We start from the raw sequence: 15,775 nt of genomic DNA, 5'->3' as shown, positions 1-15,775 counted from the left end.
AAGAAAAAAGGATCCGTTAAGATAGAGAACCTGCATTAGTTTGTGAGTACAAAGAATGCTATGAAAACAATCATTATTCTAACATTGGATGAATAATTAGGGGAAGAGCAGAGGAACGACATGAAAAAGGAGAAAGATGAATTAGCGACCTATGCGTCACCCATGGCTACCGGAGAAGGTTTTGCCGAAGTGAGGGGAGTGGGGAAGGAGCAGAGGGGCGGTGCAGACTATATGGAGGCGCCCAGACCAGAGAAAGAGCATGAATCGGCATTGGTAACCGATATGCAATTATCGCGGCTGGCGAGTGGGGCGCATCGATCACCAGCTCTGATTTATTTCCTCGGTCAATTGCCTGTAAATGAATTCCAAACAGCAACCAATGGTTCGCTGCCCCACCCACCTCCTTGTTGCGTCGCCGGCGAGGCAACCCAGAGGATGGTTAGCATTACGCGCCAGCGCCCCATGGCATCGGCCTGCGAGGCGAACCGGTCGGTCGGAGCCGAGGGACAGTCACCATGCTAGCCACCAGCGCCCAATGTCGGCCACCGAGAGAGGGCTGCGCCATTTTTACCAGGAGAGGAGGGCTGCCATGTGGACGGATGAGTGGTACACCATATTGCCCATTAGGCCCAATTTAACACGAGAGGGCCAAAATTGTTTCCATAGCAGCGGCCCACTACGTGTGGCGCTTGCTGGGTAGCGAACGGTAACCGGACAGTTGAAATCACACAAAACCGAAGATCCAACGGCTGAGAATGCTAGTGGCGTGAGATGGCTGAAAAGATGCGCAGTTGTAATGTCTCTAAATTAGCTTGCCATCTTGTTGTTGTACAATATACAACTGCGATGAACAGTACGAGGCATACGTGTGATACTATAGAGTTGTGTAATCAAAAATTTGGTTATCCTGTGTAGCTATACGTTGAGATCTAATTAAGTTGTGTGTTTACCTAAGTCATCAAGAAATTGGAAAAAATAGTTATGGTAATTTTGAATTTAATAGCGCATAATAAATTACGAAGATTTACAATGACAAAATACGAACTTGTTGGAATGTGGATTAGCTTTGAACTTGGCTATTCATTTATTACATATTTTTTTGATGATTATTTATATATGTCCCTTGTGAAATTTGAGCTATTTGCATATTCAAATGACTCTAAAAAATAATTCAATGTTACATTTAAAGCTTGAGGGGTCATGTTAACGTTAAATTATGGTCCTATATTTATTTGTTATGAATGTATTTTTCTTGAATATATAATTATTTTTTGATAAAGGGCGCTTTATTACTGAAAAGGTTTAAGTATTACACCCAGCCTCTGCATAACTAACATGCACACGGTCAAACCAAATCCAGTCTCAGAAATGAAAAAAGATGAAATACGAGTATTCATGAAGAGACTGTATGACGCCTAAACCGTTGGAGGGTCGATCCTAAGATCATGCTGCCATCCATATCAGATAAAAGTATCCCTCGCCTTGTTCTCCAAGCCTGTATACACCTCCGTAAACAGGTCTCGATTCTCCACACATTGTAGAGATGACCATAAACGAAGCGCACGGTACATTTGTAGATAACTTACAAAAAAGAAGTACTTTTATCGTTAAATACCTTATCATTTCTACATAGTCAAAGCGAAATAAATAACGGCAAGCGCTCCCACCTAAACCTATACTCTATGCCATGTAACTAGTTGTCAAATATATTAGCAACAGTACGTGAAGGATACAAGCAAGAAGCTATTTGGATGACTGGCCATATAGAACGAGCCAATGTGCAGTGGAAAAATAATATTTTATTGTTTCATCATGATGACAAAAAACACATTGTGTACTTACATGCCAATTCCTCTTAATAAGGTTGTTCTTGGTAAGAATAACTCCTCGAAGGTACCACACAAAGATTTTATTTTTAAGCGGTATCTTATATCAAAATTATTTATCAGCATGGAAAACAATATTTGTTTATACTCCCTCCATCTCGAAATAAGTGTCTCAATATTTGTCTTCTTTTAATTAAATAGTAGTTGATCTCTTAGCAACAATTTGTGTCACCACATATTTAGGAATATCTAGTTATCAGATATAAGACTTAGAAATAACCAATTGGATATCACTTTTTATCACCTTCTCTAAGTTACATAGCAAGTTTAAGATAAAACTGCCTTATCAACCATGTGTCATTCTCGAGTTTGATAGTTGTCTGTGTACATGCACTTCTCTAGTTAAGCGACGAATGCAATACATACAGACCACACATACAAGAATTTTTATTCAAAAAGGAAGGGCAAACAACTCAACATGGGCATCAATTGATGCATAAAGCCATATGCATGGATACATATGATCCTTCCAATCTATGTTATCTTCATCAGTGGCGGTCTTATGGGACTTTAGCACGACGACTTCTCAACTGTCAACTATAACAAGTTTTGTCCGACACCGATGAGGAAAGGGCGATAACGGCGGGTGCCTTCGGCTCGCTTCAATGCTTGTAGCGGTCGCTGGATGGTCTATGAATCTGGATGTACTCCCTTCGTTTTTATTTAGTCCGTATATTGGCTTTGGTCAAAGTCAAACTTTGTAAACTTTGACAAAGCTTATAGACAAAAATATTAACATATACAGAAACAAATCGATACCATTAGATTCATTATTGAATATATTTTCACATCATATAGATTTGTTATTGTAAATGTTCATATTTCTTTCTATAAACTTGGCCAAAGTTTACAAAGTTTGACTTTGACCAAAACTAATATGCAAAGTAAATAAAAACGGAGGGAGTAATTTTTATTATTTTTAGTGTTCATTGTACTGTCATGATTGAAGATGAATAGATTGGATGTTTTTCTGCAAAATAAAAATAAAAATTGATGCATAAAGCAATATGCATGGATACGTATGCATAATATTGATTGTTTCATAGTACATAACAAGTGAACCTTACATCAAGCCAAGCATCACGTTTATGTGGAAGTTGAGACAACACGAGACTTACGGCATCTCGAATGCCGAACCTCAAATCGCCCGCGTACATAAACTCTACTGTCCGAACAGGGGAAGTCATCAAACGCAGGCCTACATCGATTCGCAGGGTGGTCCGGACGTACTTTCTTCCGCAAACCGGAGACAAACGTGGGGAGCTTTGCGGGACTCTGAACAGCAGACACGTAGGACTCTGACACCACCGGCCCACCCAAAACTCTTCCCGGACCCCATGCCTCCATCCTTCCTCCTTCCTTCTTTCTCTCTTGCCTTCGCCACCGCTCCACCACCCCGACCGCCACACCACACCCCTGCAGGAACTCTATGTCTCCATCACCTTGAGCGTTCTAGCCGGGTTCCACCCCGCTTCTCCTCCGTCGACGTTCAACCCCTCTCCTCCGCCCGCCCACCATGTATCATCCGCTACTCCTATACTCATCATGCCCGACAACTGTTTGATGAATTGCCGGAGCTAAAAAGGTTTTTCGTTCTTCTTTCTAGCAATGGATTTTGCTTTGAAGTACATATACGAGCACTATGTTGAGTCCTCCGATGAGGAGGAATATTCAGATGAGATTGCGATAATGTAGGCGGTCCTTAATTAAAGACGCGGAGCGTGCGGAGGAGCATGTTCTCAGTTTCAAGATCTCAGAGACCTTGTGAGAGGTGATGACATGTTGTGTGATCACGACATCACGCACAACATGATCGTCAAGGATGAGGGTGAGGATGCTGCCGCGGCTCTAGAATTTAAGAATATGGGTGATGCTATCTAACTTCCAGACCAGAATCCAGTCACATTTGAAGAGTTTATTCAAATGCATCAACAAATTCAGCATCGACCAACTCAAAGCAGATGAAGAAAGATCTGATTGAGCATTAGTGGGCGGTTAAAGGGGACAACAATGTTGGAATGTAATATTTAAACTTTTTTTAAATTTGAACTAGTACTGCATGCGGCTATTTGATCGTCTGTGCTCTATGTATGCAGCTGTTTGAACGCCTGAACTCTATGTATGCGACAATTTGAATGTGCGGACTTAAAACAAATGAGGAGGACCGGATGTATGCGGGCAGCGTTGGATGACGGCCTCCCGAATCCGTGTCCACGGATGAATGCGGGAGGAATTTTACGGGTCGCTATGCCCTTACACAATGTTTTAGCACATCATTGCTTCGTCTTGCATGAAGCTTTACTGCATTCACCGCTGACATCCGTATCATGAGAATGTACGTGCCAAAGGCCTCACATAAAGCCAGTAATTTGCATGAGCAGCAGCACACTCACTGACCTGTCAGAGCCGGCGATTCTTTTCTGGCCAGCAGTACCTACATACATGAAGTAAAGAGCAAAAGCGTAAATTTGGTCTCATGTGTGCGCGCGCAAAGGCGAGAGAGCTCTCGCTTCTTTTAAAGCCTGGAAAGGCTCGCAATTTGCATGGGTTGGTTTGGTTTGGTTCGGTGTCCCCTTCGCAATGAGCATCCTGGTGGCCCACATGTATGCGCTTTGCGACGGCATATAGCAAACCTAAAGCCATTATGCATGTTCTTTGCTTCTACTGCCACCATTGCATGCTGCTAATTTGTGGCGCATCATGATGATCTTGTCTTTAGAGTTGCCCCTGAATGAAGATACTTAAGCAATCATGTTGTTTTGTGTGTTCTCCAAGCACCACGCATCAATCAATCAGGAATGCATGAATCTCTGTGTACATGTAAAGCTCCTATTTATTCATCTGCGTGTTTCCTCCCATTTTTCTTTTTCTTTTGAGATGACAGAGATTCGCGCGTCTTTCTCCGAACAGAAGATATATAGATGCGCCGCACCTCAATGGAACATTGCAGAATCTAAGTGAATTCACTCATAGACGATGTATCTCTGCTCCATGTTTAATAAAGCTAGCCATAATGACCTTTTCTCAACAAAAGAAAAATGTGAGTTCCACATTCCACCCTGTTTGTACATTTGTGGCAGTGCTTGCACATATAAATTTTTCTGTCAGATTTTACCCAAAGTTGGTACATCGTGTCAAGTAAAAACTTGCCAGGCCAACGTGGCTGCTGCCTTGGATGCCAACTCGGATATATGCAAACCAGCTAGGCCTGTCGTCCCTACTCGCACGACACGACCAGGCATGGGGCAAACACTGTCATAATAGCTAGCGACATCGTGGAATTTCGCTAAACCTCCATTGGTTTCAGCAATTCCCACATATTGCAGCAAGTTCCTTTTGCTGAAAAAACTGCAACAACAGAGGAAAGTGAGAGATTCATTTATCGTCAGAGATGATTGGACAAGAATCTAACCAGGAGTCAGGGAGATTCATTCATTGCAGCAACTATGATTGGACGCCTCGCTTAGATTATACTACAACTAATCAGTGTTTCTTCTCGTGTGTATCATCGTCTATCTATCGTGCAAAACTTGTCGTGTGTATAGCACAACTCCTTCTTCAATCCTTGTGCTTCTCTTTACCTTTAGAATCGCTCGAGATAAAGCCCGCCCAGGCCAAGCCGCTGCTGCTGCTGCAGTGCTCCTCCAGCCCTCCTCCTTTCCTTGCCAAGGCCAAGCTCGCCGGGCGCGACCTTTTGCCGGAGCCGGAGGGGACACCGGACACGAGCAAATCATGCGCATCACTGCGCGGCGTCGGCGGCAAAAGCAGCGCTCGCTCGCCCGCCCGCCCGCGCCTTGTGGGACACCGGATCATCATTCGGAATGATCTTTTCTCTGTCCGCGAGCTTCCCTCCCCCGTCGATCCATCTCACGCCCTGCTCTTCTTTGCATGCATGCATGCAGCCACTGCTCACTCGCCCTATCTGGACCTGAACGCCTGAATCTGAATTCTGAAAGCATCGATGCGTTTTATCTGAACCTGCTCCGGAAAGCGCAGACACGCTCATGGAGCCGGTCAAGCTCGACATTTGACCCGGATCCATGATGCCCGACGAACGGAAAGAAACACAGACGGACAGAAACCTGATCTCTTCTGTTCTTCTAGACCAGCAGCCGATGAAGAACACAAGGGGGGGCCCCATGGAATGAAAAAAAAGAGATGGTTTGGGAACGAAGCAACTCGATCTGTGTGATGTGTAGCCAATGAGTATGCTTTCACCTAAGCTCCACTTTGCTTACCATGGGTCCTGAAAGACGCTCATAACAATTCAGAATTTCATATACGGATAGATGCTGAGCTGCTGCATTTGTTAGCATACATTCTGCATGGATCATCCAGGGAGGCGACGTTGGATTTGGATCTTGGAATGTCGCATAAACAAAGTTTTTATGTGATTCTGCCAAAGATTTCCTTTAGTTTGTTTAAGCCTGATAGGTGCATCTGCGGAGCACAAAGTGCGCCTTTTTAGCTCCCTAGCCTAGAGCTTTAAGCAAGCTCCACATGATTTGCACCTCGGTCATGAGCTGCTACTGAGTTGTAGTGTCTCGACTCTCAACTGCTTGCTACTACTTTTGTTTCAACTTGACTGAACTGACCGCTGCTGAGATTAATTAGCACACACATTATGCATGACACCGGCTCGAGTAATTAATATAACCACTTTGAGCTGGAGTAATAAGTAACCACTTCGATCTGTCTCTGCCTAGTAGCTTTTTCCATCACCGCTGGATCTGTTTTTATATATGCAAATGCTGTCTTTTCAGTATAATACTTTGTTAAGGGTTACAAAATCACAGTCACAACTCAGGAAAATTACTTTTAAAGACGAATACAACATAATTTTGTGTAACACAGTCCTCATATCATTTGACTCGTTCTTGGTCAAAGCCTGAATTTAGAAAGTCAAAATTTGCCTCAGATAAAGGAACAGATGGATGGAGTATAGACAAAAAATCAGATAAAGAGCAACATATTAATGCATGAAGATGAATTTCAGAAAACATGCCAGGCCTCAGAGGAGCACAGTGTTGGCGAGACATATTTAAACTTTCGAAACGAACCGTCATATGCGTAAATTTATCTCATAAAACGCTTCAGTAGCATACGATATTCTCGAGTTATATATAAGTGCATTCTAATATACGTTAGTGGCCAAAATTACGCTTTGGAGACTATGATTCAAAAAATGACGATCTTTCGGGGCCTGAGGTTATTTAAATTCCTATTAAAAAAAAGCACCTTTTGATCTTTGAACTGGATAGTTATTTACGCCTCAATTAATTTTCTACTCCCTGTAACTAATACAATAGTTAGTGTGCAAAGCACCAGCATAAAGGGAAACCATTAACAAGAACATAAAGGAGGCCATGTCTCAGGTCAAGTGGAAAAGGCAGTGGAATTTTCTGGCATGAAAAAAGCTCGAGGAGATTGGATTTTGGGGGCAATGGATCAACCACCATGATGCCGTGTCTGCAAAGGGGGCGGCAAAACATGATCATCCCATCTCACATGCCTCCTCCCCTCGACTAAAAGTGATGCCATCATATCTTAAAATCGATTAATTACTCCCCTCTTGCACGCATCAATTATCTTATCTAATATACTGGAAGGTATATACAACAACACAACAGCTAGGCAACACGGAACAAGGAGCTGTCAGTTTAACTGACAACTGTGCAGTGGTTAAAGTGTTGGTCTTTCAGTTAAGCATCGGTGCATGATTGTGGCGATCAGAGTGCTTAATCATGCAGACGTTGGACCATTTTAACATGTGATTTTGACCACCCACAAGCAAAATGAAACTACAATCAATTAAACTGTTTTTTTTACAAAATAAACGTCCTGTCAAAAACATTACAATAAATGAATAAAATCTGCAATGTTCTGTGACTGTTTTCTGCCAAAGAAATGTGAAATCTTAGAACTGTAATTGATCTTCAGCGAGTTCTTCACTGCAAAGTTAGGATGCAATGGCGACGCTGATTAGTACCTGTCCGTACTAACTGTACCTGGCTACAGTACGTAAGTGGCACTAAAACGGGCACTATATATACACGCATCCAACGGCCCAAAAGCACCCATCTTTCCAACCTACTCGCCCTGCTTGTCTCTTGTATAAATCATCATAGGAGCTCCATCTCCTCTGACACCAAGAAGCACAAAGCCCTCACACGATCGAGCATAGTGGTGCTATAGTTTTGTAGTGGTGTGCTCTGGTGCGTGTGATCGGTCGGTGGCAATGGACGAGTCATGGAGGTGCACGATGGGCGCGGTGCTGCCGCGGCAGCGCTCGTCGGACGGCCAGAAGAGCCTCGCCCCCGACGACTTCCGGGACGTGTTCGGCGGCCCGCCGCGCACCGTGCTCCTCAGCAGCTTCTGCGGCGACGCAGCCGCCGCTGACTACCACGCCGCGGCGGCCGGCCACGCCGGCCAGTACCCGTACTACTCTTACGGCGGTGGCGCCGACGCCTTGTGCCGCCGTGGCAGGCCGGCGTCGGCGGCCGTGCCCACCGAGGAGGGCTTCTTCGACGACATCTTCGGCGCCCGCGCCCGTCAGGTGCGGTCGAGGTCGAGGTCCAAGTCGACCAAGTCCTCGTCGGTGATCAGCTCCGACGAGTTCGGCTCCGGCCGCTCCGCCTTCCGGCAGGTGGCCACCGGCAACGCCCGCGGAGACGCCGCCCTCTCCTCCTTCGCGTCCAAGCTCAGGTGAGCCAGACGATTCGTGCGCATGCATGAAGCATTTGGTTTTGGTCACGTGACAGCACAAGCACGTTGCATTGTTCGATCATCATTCTGACGATCATAGCCGTCGTTTTGCAGGCCCATTGCGATCCCGTCGCGCCGGTACGACTCGTCGCCGCCGTCGAGCGTGTCGACGCGAGCCGAGTACCAGAGCAGCTTCACGTGCTCGACGGCCGCGTACCCGGCGTGCCGCTACTACTACGGCAACGGCGGCGACTGGACGAACCACAGCGCCAGCAGCGCGGCGTCGTACGCGGTCAGCAACAACGGCGCCGCCGCTGAGAGCTCCTCGTCGCGGCACCACCGCGGCGCGAGCAGCGGCTTCTGCTGCTTCACGTCGAACCCGGAGACCAGCAGCCGCGAGCCGAGCTTCCGGCGCACGCAGCGGCGCGGCAGGGCGCGGTCACCGGCGCCAGACTACGCCGCCGACACCAGCACCGAGTGCTCTGGCGCCGCCGACGACTATGGTTACTACTACTCGCCGTCCTCGGCCGCGTCGTCGTCGCTCTTCGGCAACCCGCCGCAGCCGCGCCCGCACCGGCTGGAGGAGGCCGTGATGCAGGAGGCGATGATGATGGAGGTGAGGGAGCGGGCGCCGCTGCTCATGGACGACGGCGACATCGACAGCGTCGGCGCCGCCGCCGTGGACGAGGCGATCGCGTGGGCCAAGGAGAGGTTCTGGAGCCAGGCCTAGCATTCATTAGCAGTGGCAGAAGCATGATGGGATTTGATCATTTGAAGGCCCACATTAGGTCTCAACTCTCAGGTCATCCACTCAAAAGAAGAGAAAGAAGTTAGATTTGAAGTTGCCCATTGATGATATGTCCAGATCAACATTTATTTCCACTGTAATGTTTTGTCATGGAGGATTGAACACATTTGCATATCAAACCAAATATACAAAGCTCCTAGAATGCCCCAAGATTGAGACGATGTAGTCCAGTTCAGGAAAATTAAGGGTAAAGATAGCAAAAATTACTAGGTCAACATATGGAAGAACATGGTTTTCTCAACACAAGCAGGTTACTTTTTCCTCGTATATAGTGTTACATACTTCGATTTATAAGGTTACAGTCTTATGATCAGGTCATCGTGCAATCGCCAATCGTGATATTAATACACAGATTCTGCTGCCACCAGTAACTAAAACCACTACAGCTGCGACTTAGGATGATTCCCAGGAATGGTTACCCTGAAGTCTCATCAAATGTTACACAAAACCCGGGCAATGGAAAGAATGCAATGACCAAGGCGACCAAAAATTTCCAAGCGGAACACTACACCTGTGGCGAAACTCCGCCTTATCTTCTCCACCCTGTGTATAATCATGCTATTTTGTCCTTGTGATGACTCTCTGTGTGATATCAATAAGAGCGCGCCTTGAAATCAGAACATCTTCATCGTCACTGTCTGGGAGAGATTCGATGGCTTTGACCGCAAGGTTAACGTGTTCTTGCGCAAGCTCTTTTGTTCTTTCGATTCCCCGGCTCTTCTGGAGGTAGTCCAAGGCCTATAGTTTGCAAGTATGGATTGCTATGTCAGGTCATAATACAGGTCAAAACAGCATCCATTCTTTTATTTACATAAAATAACTACTCACGATCTCAACATTTGCAGGATTGTCAAAACCCTGGTCAACGACATCTTGTAGTTGTGGGAATTCTTCCATCGCATATAGCATTGGAGCAGTAATGATTCCCTGCATCATGAATGCCATTATGTAATGCAAAAAAACAAGCGCCACATCCTTGTTTGAGGACCCTCTAACTGGATATGCTGGTAATTTCACAAAGTAGGTGATCATAAAAAGAAGCAAGTATTTTAATTTTGACACAAGAGCTCTCTAAAGAAAAGGGCAGCCCAGTACACGTAGCTCCCGCTTGCGCAGGGTCCGGGGAAGAGTCAAACCACTTTGGGTCTTTTGTACGCAGCCTTTCCCTGCATTTCTGCAAGAGGCTGTTTCAAGGACTACACGTGACCTCATGGTCAGAAGTCAACAGCTTTACCGCTGCGCCAAGGCTCCCCTTGAACACAAGAGCTCTTTGTTAACTAAATTTTGCATCTAATTTGCACTGGCTGGCCACATACACAATTAGTTTTGCAAGCAGTAGGGTTCAGAACATCCTTCTTATCTACGTTGTCAATAGTAGATTCTACACTTCTAATATGTTAACTTAATTGTGATAGGTCAATGAAGGCTGAAAGAGAACACCATTATGCAAGTTTTTCATGTGAGAGTATTCTATCTGTCTGGCATGAGGGTGGCAAGTTCAAGACAGTGGCTAACATAATTACAGCAACACGAGCTTCCGTGTCAGACAAGCAGTCTATGCCGATCAGCCGATGTAGCACTATTGTTAGCCAGCAAAGTTTTGTGTAGATCTGTCCTACTGAGAAACAATCTAAGTAGCTGGCCCTGGGAGGCAAACAGCTATTTCAGATGATGAATACTGTAAATAAAATATAACAAAAAAGAGAGGATGGCTGTTATTACATGACGAATATCAGATAATGAACCCTTCCCGAGTGAAGCAGAGGTTCCTGTGAAATCAAGAACATCGTCGATCAACTGGAAGGCTAGACCCTGCAATGATATCGAATTAATCAAGTCAGTGCTTTACAGGATTAAATCAGAAGGGGAAATAATTCCAGAAAAGAGAGATGTTTTACGAACCAGGTTTCGACCATATTCGTATGCAAGCACTGAAACCTCAGCAGTGTGCCCTGCAAGAATAGCAACAGCCTTGCAACTGTTTGATATCAATGATGCTGTTTTGTAGTACGTCTTCTGCAAGTAGTACTCCATACTGCGTATTTTTTTCAGAATCGTATCAGAACCAACAAACAATGGCATAAAAAATGGAGAAACCAGAGTAAACAAAAAACCAAATATGTCCAAGCATTTTATTCTGCATCTCTTGGTTTTAGGCATTAGATGTGATGAACATTTAGTCATGATAGAGAAGCATTATTTAACCTTCGCCGTTGCTCTCTGCTTGTTGACATTTGCATAGTTTCACCAGTAACTAGATGTCCAACTGCAGTTGCCATTAGAGATACCACCTGCATAAGTTAGGTTGATCAATTGAAAGTTTGTTACCATATAAGACTTGCAAGAAAGAGAGCAGGTCAGAACTGCAACCATACAGGACAATCTTGAATGATAAACCATTAGGATGGATAAGCTTGGAATGGAGAAAACAAGAAAAATGATTCCCTAAGAAATGACACTGACAGCCTAGTATTAACTAGCTAAATACTCCAGCATTGAAACAGATATAACAACAAGACCACCCAATATGTTGCCATGATAAAACAAGTCAGGCTACCCTACTTTGGTAGCAAACAGGACCGCCATTTCAGGCATTTGCAACAAATCTAACGGCTTACATCAGGAGGGGAAAGGAGGTGAACACACAACCACCACAGACTGACGTCTTTATAGGAGTAAAGAAATCAAGGACATAATGATTATGCCAAGCGGAAACTAAAAATAATACAAGAGCAGACTTGTGTGCTGATGCTCATCAAACATATCTAGTGACCAGCATAAATCAAAACCACTTTAATTTCCGCATCATTAAAACAATCTACAGGATACGTACAGCAATCTATCTTAGCATAAATAAATAATGTACCTCTGTATTCCCAAGTGCTGCAAGTGCCACACATGCTCTGGACAGGAGAAAGTCACCAGCCAAAACAGAAAGCTGCACACATAAGAGTTTCATGAATACCGATGCCAAGATGATTCTGACTGCAGTACCTCCACGAAAAATTCTTAAAAAATGATGTCCAGGTAAACTTTCTGCTGTGGTGCAGCACTTTTTACTGGAAGATCAAGCTTTTCATTGTGTGCTAACTACTAAAGTAATTTGTAGTTCTTAATGTGAGGACCTAGTTGATTCACCTAGTATACTGAATGTTGAATGGTGTGGCATACAGTACCTTGTTGCCCATAATGCAATTCAATGAAGTGACACCTCGCCTAGTGTCAGCATCATCCAGAACATCATCATGCAGAAGACTTGCAACCTGTAATAGATGTCAGATTAAAAAATAAAAAATAAAACATACTGGGTCTGATGGTCAGGCACCATACTAACATGGATCATTTCAGTTATCTCGGCAATGTTTTGCTGCCGTGTGCGCAGCTTACTTGCCAATATACTGAAAACTCCAACATCTGTCGATTCTGGTATTGGGAATTTCAGAGCTGATGCCATCAGCAATAAAACCTGCCAATGTAAATAAATGCATTCAGTGCACACAAAGTAGATAGGATAGAAAGAAATCATAGAGTAAAGTGATGATGTAATATTGACTAAAAAAGGAGATTAAGATGTTACCGTAGGTCGGAATCTTTTTCCCTCAGCTCCTACTTTAAAAAAATATTCAGCAGCTGATTCTAGTTTAGGGACCTGAAAGTACTCAGTTAGGCAAATTGGGTATGTTTGACAATGTGGTAATCACTAGATAAAAGAAACATCCAAACACCATGACAGCAGCAGCCTAACACCACAGAGAGTTGACATGAGTAGGATGCACTACTAACCTCAGCAACCACCATGGACCGTAGTCTATTTCCAAGAATCGATAGTTCATCAGCAACCAATTCAAATGGATCCTGTTGTTCCTGGGAGCAAGAAGAATTTTTCTCATCAGGGAACAGCAATACACTACACTTTCCATGATTAGCATTCACGTGCATTAAGAAAAAAAAGAGGATTTCAGCTGTTATTCATTGTTAGAACTGATCATCATTATCCTTCATTACGGACAGCATAATCACATAGCTGAGGGGACCTTCAGCCAGTTTTTCTTCAGCTTCTATGTTGAAGAACAACTGGCCAGGGCCCAGGAATATCAAACATACATTTGTCTGATAAAGCGGAAAAAATCACTTGATTTAAGTTTCAAATTTATGTACAGTATAAATGTATAATGCACGGTTGTCTTGCTAGGCTATAATCTGATTCCATTCCAGGCACAACATATTCCGCTGCATAACAAGTCGATTTATCAATTAGCAACTGAAGGCCCATTTCATCTGATGCATTGACATCCTACTTTTTGATTTTGCGGCAGAGAATTAGAATTTGGGTGCATTTAATCTTCATGAAAACCAATGCATAGAATAACTGACAGGCAGAGTTATCAAAGAAGAAGCCATTCATAGGGCACAGTGTATCAGCAAAAATGACACAAACAAATGGGAGCCTTCAGGGTGGCAACGCTTCACAATCCTATGGGTAGCAGGTAATGTGTGGAACTATGGGTTGGTTGTACAACAGCCTAGTTTTGATATCTATGTTTAATTGCTAGACATGTCCCATATTTCAGTTCATAATCATGTATTCAGCTGGCATGTACTGTAGCAGGACACTGATGTGTTTTCCCCAGCGGTGAATAGTGAATGGTGATGCACAGTTAGTTTATTTATTAAGCTGGGCTCTAGATGTTTGACTGACAAAAGAGGTACAATGACAAGATCATTAACATAACAAACGAGCAGCACAAAGGCAAATCATCAAACAAATAAAGGGTTCACCTACTTCAGCCCTCGAAACTCCGTCCTGGCGAGTCTGGCATTGGGTGGCATCATGCAGCCACCGCGAGTTCACGAAAGCAGCTCCTCTGCAACCCACCACCTACTAATCCACACCAAAAGTACAGAACCTATCAGCATAACAGAAGGCAAATACAATGAACAGTTCAATAACACGTGGACACCTAATCGGCCAATCCCATTAGGAAGTTACAACAACTTGAGCGGTTACTATTTCTGCTCGCCTTGATTCTCTTTGCCTTTTGCAACGTAACCACTATGCACCTGAGCGACTTGCTAAAATCAGTAACTCAAAATCACCAGTTAGGACAAATTAGTGTGCGCGCCGGCAATTTGCAGCTAGGAGCATGACTCCACGGGATTCAGCCGCAGAGCTGCACTAGTCGGTGGCATATACACAAACACTTGGCGGGCAGCTCCGCCGCGGCCACCTGGACAGGCCAGGGTCAGAGACGACAGCGAGGCACCACAGCGCACTACGAAGACCGCCTAGGGCCAGGACGGGAGGTTAATGCGCGGAGGAGGGGGACCTTGTTCCGAATCTGAGGCGGCGCAGGGTGGAGCCTCCCCGGGAGGGCGCCGGAGGAGGAGAAGAGCCTCTGCGCCTGGGCGGCGCCTGGGCCGCCGGTGCCGCCGCCGACGAGCGTGGCGACGCGCCGCGCCAGAGCCCACCGCCAGGACATCTCTCTCTCTCTCTCCCGGGATCGGGGAGAGGGGGCGGGCGGCGGAGTTGAACTTGGAGAAAAAGTCAGACGGGGAAGGGGGAAGGGCGGCGGCTAGGCTTTGCTTGCTCGTGTTGTTTGTTTGGGGTGGGGTGGGGGCACCGCGTCGGGGTTGCGTACGTGGACCGTGGGCGCGCTCGGCGCGCCACGTGAGGCTGTGGAATGCGGGGCCAGGAAATCGCCACGGGAGACTCTTCTCCCTTGCGTGCATGTGCGCAGTTTCATCTTCAAAGGGCAGAAATCACATATCTGACCTCAGGCAAAAATCAAATCACAAACTGACCTGGTCACGAAAAAATTTCACTCTGCTGACCCTTTGGTGTGGCGCCCGACAGCCGGGCGTCGCACCCTACTGTGCAGCGCCCTTCCCTTAGGCGTCGCACATCCTGCCAGCGTGGCAGCCCTGGTCCAGTTGCGGCCCCACACGCACCTATGCAGCGCCTAAAAGCTAGGCGCCACACACCTGTAATGTGCAGCGCCCAGCGCCTAAGAGCTAGGCGCCACACACCTGTAATGTGCAGCGTCTAGCTCTTGGGCGCTGCACAGTCTGTGTTCCACTTGGGCTGGCCCCACCCTCTCTCCCCTCCCACCCCCACCCCACACACCCCCACCCGACCCAAACCCTTAGACTTGCGGCCCTCCTCTCTTCCCCTCTCCCCCCTCTCAAATCTTTCTCAAATCTTGCAAATCCGGAGTATTTGACCGTGGATTTCGAAGCCAACCCCTCCCTTAAGGTAATCTCCTCCGATCCCCTCGTTTTCATCCATAGGAATTGTCACATTTGCTCAAATCTTGCTAGTTTGGGGAAACCCTAGATTTTGATAGGATTTGGAAATTTGTGTTGAATGATGTTATAT

The 15,775-nt window shown here is 45.6% G+C and overlaps 2 protein-coding genes across 2 annotated transcripts; one reads left to right on the top strand and one right to left on the bottom strand.

Moving 5' to 3' along the window:
• Positions 1-7,986: 7,986 nt before the first annotated feature.
• On the top strand, positions 7,987-9,440 carry LOC119329995. Its single transcript, XM_037603102.1, has 2 exons — positions 7,987-8,591; positions 8,706-9,440. Exons 1-2 carry the CDS (start codon positions 8,125-8,127, stop codon positions 9,319-9,321), a joined length of 1,083 nt encoding a protein of 360 aa, XP_037458999.1. The 5' UTR covers positions 7,987-8,124; the 3' UTR covers positions 9,322-9,440.
• A 176-nt stretch (positions 9,441-9,616) lies between these two features.
• LOC119329994 (solanesyl-diphosphate synthase 1, mitochondrial-like) lies at positions 9,617-14,978 on the bottom strand. Its single transcript, XM_037603101.1, has 12 exons — positions 14,727-14,978; positions 14,183-14,278; positions 13,183-13,263; positions 12,977-13,048; positions 12,734-12,865; positions 12,576-12,662; positions 12,266-12,337; positions 11,605-11,690; positions 11,302-11,434; positions 11,122-11,211; positions 10,228-10,326; positions 9,617-10,137 (listed from the first exon to the last, which is right to left on the bottom strand). Exons 1-12 carry the CDS (start codon positions 14,877-14,879, stop codon positions 9,958-9,960), a joined length of 1,281 nt encoding a protein of 426 aa, XP_037458998.1. The 5' UTR covers positions 14,880-14,978; the 3' UTR covers positions 9,617-9,957.
• Between the last annotated feature and the right edge of the window lie 797 nt (positions 14,979-15,775).

The sequence above is a fragment of the Triticum dicoccoides genome, chromosome 7A (genome assembly GCF_002162155.2).
Source record: "Triticum dicoccoides isolate Atlit2015 ecotype Zavitan chromosome 7A, WEW_v2.0, whole genome shotgun sequence".
Lineage (NCBI taxonomy): Eukaryota > Viridiplantae > Streptophyta > Magnoliopsida > Poales > Poaceae > Triticum > Triticum dicoccoides.
The sequence above is the reverse complement of the archived record's forward strand: the minus strand, read 5'-3'. Positions and strand labels throughout refer to the sequence as shown.